Genomic DNA, 6,000 nt, shown 5'->3' with positions numbered 1-6,000 from the left:
AGTGTAAACACAACACTGACCACTAGCAGTCTAAGAGTAAATCCTATCAGCCTAGCCTCACACTAGTAGACTAAATATGCTCAACTACCTTCTAACCCACAACCTTAATGCTCGACCTCCACAACTTCCTATCGAGTGTCATGTCCTCGGAGATCTGAAGTCTCGCCATATCCCGCCTGATCACCTCTCCTCAATACTTCTTAGGCCTCCCTCTGCCTCTCCTTGTACCCACCAACGCCAACCGCTCGCACCTCCTTACCGGGGAATCCAAGCTTCTCCTCTAAACGTGCCCGAACCATATGAGTCTCGCTTCCCCATCTTGTCATCAATAAGAGCCACATCCACCTTCTCCCGAATATCTTCATTCCTAATCTTATCCATCCTAGTGTGCCCGTACATCCACCTCAACATCCTCATTTTTGCTGCTTTTATCTTCTGGGTATGTGAATTCTTAACTGGCCAACACTTAGCTCTATACAACATGGTCAGCCTAACCACCGCCCTATAAAACTTACCTTTGAGTAGCAGAGGCACTTTCTTGTGACACATGACTCCAGATGCTAACCTCCATTTCATCGATACTATCCCTATACAGTGTGTGAAATCCTCGTCGATCTCCCCATTCCCATAGATAACTGACCCAAGGTACTTGAAACTGCCTCTCTTGGAAATGACCTGTGATTCAATCCTCACGTCCATGCCCGCTTCCCTCGACTTGGCACTGAACTTACACTCAAGATATTCTATCTTCGTCCTGCTCAACTTGAAATCCTTTTATGCTAGGGCCTGTTTCCAAACCTCCAACCTCTCGTTAACGTCACTCCGCATCTTGTCAATCAGAACAATGTCATCAGCGAATAACATACACCATGGTACCTGTAACGACCCGACCGGTCATTTTGAGAAATTGCATTCGGTTTGGCAGTTTGAGGTCACGAGCAGCGTCATATTATGTGTATCGACTTGCATGCAAGGTTGAATTCAGTTAACGGATAATTCAGAGTCAAATTGGAAGAAAGAAACTAGTTTTGGAAGTTTAAACTGTGAGAATTTGACCGAAATTGGACTTTTAAGTAAAAGTCCCTAGAATAGGTCGTGGGTGATCTAAACAATTTTTTATGGTGATTTTGGACTTAGGCGTGCGTCCGGATTCGGATTTGGAGGTCCGTAGGGTAATTTGAGGCGTTTCGGCGAAAGTTGGAAAAGTTGTAAGTTTGGAAAATGGAGAATTTTGACCCATGGTTGACTTTTGTGATATCGAGGTTGGAATATGATTCTGAGAGTTAGAAAGCTACGTTATGTCAATTTGGACTTGTCTGCAAATTTTGGAGTCATTCTGGGTTAATTTGATAGGTTTCGGCACAAGTTTTGTAAGTTGGAAGGTTTGAAAGTTCCTAAGTTCGATTCTTGGTGCGATTCGTCATTTCGGCATTGTTTGATGTGATTTGTGACCTTCAGCGAGTCCCTGTTAGGTTATATGACTTGTTACTATGTTTGGACGGGGTCCCGGGGGGCCTCGGGTGTGTTCCGGGTGGGCTACGGGTCATTTTCCCATTGTTTGGACTGTTGTATTCTGCTTCTGGTATTCCTTCTTCGCGTTCGCGTAACACGCCTCGCTTTCGCGATGTGTTGTTGCTGGTCACCTCATTTTCCTTCTTCACGTTCGCGTAACACGCCTCGCGTTCGCGAAGTTCTGCCTTATCCTTCATCGCGTTCGCATCCCCCTCACGCATTCACGTAGTTATACCGCTCCACTCTTCGCGTTCGCGTACTAGTTCACGCGTTCGCGAAGAGTAATCTCTGGGCCATAATATTTTCCTTTTTCGCATTCGCGTGCATGCTGTCGCGTTCGCGAAGCACAACTGGGCAGCCTTCCTTTTTCTTCTTCGCGAGCGCGATACTTCCTCCGCGTTCGCGATGCTTTAAGACCTAGGCAGAATAAATAGTACTCTATTCCGAGGGTTTGCCATTTTTACCATTTTTGGAGTTCTAGAGCTCGATTTTGGGCGATTCCTTGTGGGTTTTTCAAGCAAAATGATTGGGTAAGTGTTCTTCACCTAGAATTGATTATATTCCATGAATTTGTCTTCATTTGTATCATTTAATTTATGATTTGGGTTGAGGAAAATGTTGGTTTTTGAAGAAAATTCCTAAAATGAAAAATCATGATTTGAGGGGCCAAATGGTATCGGAATTTAATAAATTTTATATGGTTGAACTCATATTAGAATGTGTATTCGGATTTTGTAAAATTTGTCGGGTTTCGAGGCGGGCCCAGGGTCGACTTTCGGACCAATTTTTGGATTTTGTTAAAGATTGTGACTTTATGATTCAGAATAGTTTCTTATGTGTTTTATTTGTACTTTGAAGTTAATTTGGTTAGATTTGAGCCGTTCAGAGGTCTTTTTACCCGAGAAGTGCATTTTAGAGTATCGGTTTGTCGTCTTTGAGGTAAGTATCTTGTCTAACCTTGTGTGGGGGACTCCGCCTTAGGATTTGAGTCTTCTATGCTAATTGTAGTTCGTGCATGTGAGGTGACGAGTGTGTGCTCGGACTTATTTGTGGGAAATTTGCTCTAGGGTTCTTAGGTCCTTATGTTCATTTTGTGGAAAGTATCCTATTATGATTGGGTTTAATAATTGCTTAAATTATCTCTATATTCTCCATATGATGTTGTTAGCTTTCCTCTAATCCTCATGTGTTACATTGACCCTTAATTGCCTTAATTAGAGTGATTGTCTTCCTTATTGTTTTGATACTTTTTGATTGTGAGTTCCTCTATGACTTCGTGTAAATAAGTTACATGTCCAATTGTTGTGGTTACCGGTGTAGTTATCATGTGTTTATTATGTCTTGTTTGTTTTGTTGAGGTTATCGTGCTTCTTGGTTTTTCCGTGACCCTCATTATGTACCTGTTGTTTCCCTTGCCGGAGTGTTATTGCTTATGATATTGTTTCCCTTGCCGGGATATTGTTGTTATGTTATTGTTCCCTTGCCGGGATATTGTTGTTATACTAATGTTCCCCTGTCGGGATTCTTTTGTGATTGGTGTTGATTTGTATATTAGGATTGGGTTGCACGCCGCAACAGTACTATATAATTGGGATCGGGTTGCATGCCGCAACAAGAAAGAATAAAAAAGAATATTGATTCTTATGGTGAGAACGAGAGTAAAAGCACGAAGGGTGATGCCGTGCACTTTCTGCTGCTGTGTTTATTTGTTGTTATCAATTCAAGTGTTTAAACTGTTTAAATTCCTTTATTGGTATGATCATTTGTGTTAGAACCCACACTGTTTTCAATACCTCACCGTATATATATATACCTTCAAATACTTCAAACTTCAAAAATTGTTACATCCTTAATTCAATTAGTTTCTCAATTATATCTCCTTAAACCGTCTGAGGTTGAATTTTTCTTAAAAAGGAATTTCTACTAAGTTTTAAGTTATTAACTCTCATATTAAAGGTAATAATTCATTTAATGTTGTATTTTAACTTAAAAGGGGTACTTTCTTTACTCAAATGATTTCAAAAGGAACAACTTCATCTTTTCTCGTTGGCTTTCCTAATTAGTTTAGAAATTGTAATTTACTTATATTAGGTAAATGAGACTTCTTGAACATCTTGAGTGCATTTGTACGGACATTATGTATTGTACAGCATGTGAATTTTGTTGTTAAAATTGAGATGGAAAATATGGGGGCACAAGGTGCCATGTGTGCTGAAGGTTCGGAAGTTGAGATCATGATATGAGAAATCGAGGATTGAGATGGTCAGGATTGTGTATTAGACATGATGTGATTGATTGAGTTGGCATTGCCTTTTTTTGTTTGAATACATTCTTACTTGTCTTTGTTCCTGTTATGTCAGTGTTGATTTACTTGGTTATCTGATTTACTTGGTTATCTTCGTTACTACCCGTGTCTCCCTTTATTGTTCCTACTATTTGTATTTTGATTTCTCTCCACTATTGATATTACCTCGTTATCTTTATATTGATATTTTATTATCATATCCTCTTCATTTTATTTGACCAGTAGGTGTCTTGATTGTCCCTCGTCACTACCCTACCGAAGTTAGTCTTGATACTTACTAGGCACCGTCGTGGTGTGCTCATACTACTTCTATACATTTTTGTGTACAGATCCAGGTATTGATCGATAGTAGCTGTGCGGGTCATCGCGGTGGAGACTCACGGTAACCTGTTACTGCGTTCGCAGGCCTCGGAGTCACCCTCATTTGTATTTATGTTCCATTGATTCCTTCTCGTTCTGAAACAGTGTTGTATTTATTTTGTATAACTACTCTTAGAAAGGTTTATGACTTGTACCGCCGATTTTGGGAATTGTTTATTGAGAGTTAATTAATTTGAAATCAGTAAATATTAATATTATTTCAGTAAATGTTAAGCTTACCTAGTTTAGAGACTAAGTGTCATCACGACTCCTTCGGAGGGATTTTGGGTCGTGACAATACCTCTCCTTGAACATGGTGTGCCAGTGCATCCATTACCAGAGCAAACAAGAATGGGCTGAGCGCAGATCCTTGGTGTACCCCATAACAACCGGGAAATGCTCGGAGTCGCCTCCCACTGTCCTAACTCGAGTCTAGCTTCTGCAAGGAGTAACGAGTTCAATGTCAATTTAAACTGTAAATCTGGATAGCTCCGTAAATCATGAAATATTTATAATATCATGCATATGCGTGCGAATGTCATGTCGTGCATAAGTACATATTTCATAACATCATCAAACCTCTGAGGGCATCCCATCATATCATTTCAGCCACTGTGGGCAATATCATCATCGTATACCAGCTGATCAAGTGGTGGTGCGTATATAACGCCATGACCTTTTCCCATAGCCCATATACATATATACGCGTATATAACGCCGTCTGAGTCATATTTCAGCCACTGTGGGCAACATCATCATTGTATACCAGTTGATTAGGTGGTGATGCGTATATAACGCCGTAACCTTTTCCCATATCCCATATATATATATATATATATATATATATATATATATATAACACCATCTGGTCATGGGTCAATGCACATGTATAAATGAATGAAATGCATGAAAAATACGTAATAATCTCAATATTCCTTCCGGATAAAATTTTCCAACTGTGTATTATTTTGAGACCCATGAACAGAGGTTAATAATAATTCTCATGGGGAATCAAGAATATAGACACCCCTACTATTTCTATGAATAGAGTAATTTATGAAAACTGTGTATTTGCTCGTTTCTTCAGTATAATTTGGATCATGCCAAAAGAAAGAAGGGAGGACCATAATATACTTGATTATTATCAGTTAGCACAGCTTCTAACAACAACTTGCTAAAATCTTTAATTCTTCTTATCTTCCACAGACATTACCATAGCAGCTTTGTATCCTTCAAAAATATGTGCAAAATGAAAAATAAAGAGTCCTATTGCTTTTCACAACCTCAAAAGAATGTCCTCATGTGTAAAGTTGGCATATGTCAGATGCAATTTTGTCTTGTCCTTATGGTTTTGAAGAATATACCTCTAGCAACCCAATTTGTACGGTTTCAAAATGGATATGAAGCTGCCAAACCAAGCCTAAACAAATAAAGTATTTCCATCTTGCTTGAGCAAGTTTATGCTGTTCTGCACTCTTCAGTCCCATAAAAAAAAAACTAATTTTAGCAGATATGATATAGGATCAGGACATCTCCGGAAGAAGGGTAAATGTTATTGTTTTAATAAAAGGGCCCTATGTTGGATTGATTGCCACATACTCTCATATGACTTAAGAGTCATACATATTCTTTAAGGGGGTGTTGCCACGTGGGGGTGGGGTATTTTAATTTTTGTCTACTTATTAGGTAATTAACTAGTGTCCCGCTACTCGGTAATTGAGTCGGTTATTAATCGATTACCCGCATAACTAAGAATTATCCCAAATTACTTAAAATACTACTCACTTTTAATACACTTTATGTACCCTACTATCATGATCATG

General features: G+C 39.2%; 1 protein-coding gene across 1 annotated transcript; it reads right to left on the bottom strand.

The window, feature by feature from the left end:
• Positions 1-255: 255 nt before the first annotated feature.
• Positions 256-699, bottom strand: LOC138877471 (uncharacterized). The gene has a single exon (XM_070157081.1). The coding sequence runs from the start codon at positions 697-699 to the stop codon at positions 256-258; it is 444 nt and encodes a 147-aa protein (XP_070013182.1).
• Between the last annotated feature and the right edge of the window lie 5,301 nt (positions 700-6,000).

This window comes from Nicotiana sylvestris, chromosome 9 (assembly GCF_000393655.2).
Source record: "Nicotiana sylvestris chromosome 9, ASM39365v2, whole genome shotgun sequence".
Classification (NCBI taxonomy): Eukaryota; Viridiplantae; Streptophyta; class Magnoliopsida; order Solanales; family Solanaceae; genus Nicotiana; species Nicotiana sylvestris.
This window is presented reverse-complemented; position numbering and strand designations above follow the sequence as displayed.

Excerpts from the sequence above, each read along its gene's own strand:
- LOC138877471 (XM_070157081.1), bottom strand. The coding sequence starts at position 699 with ATGGACGTGAGGATTGAATCACAGGTCATTTCCAAGAGAGGCAGTTTC.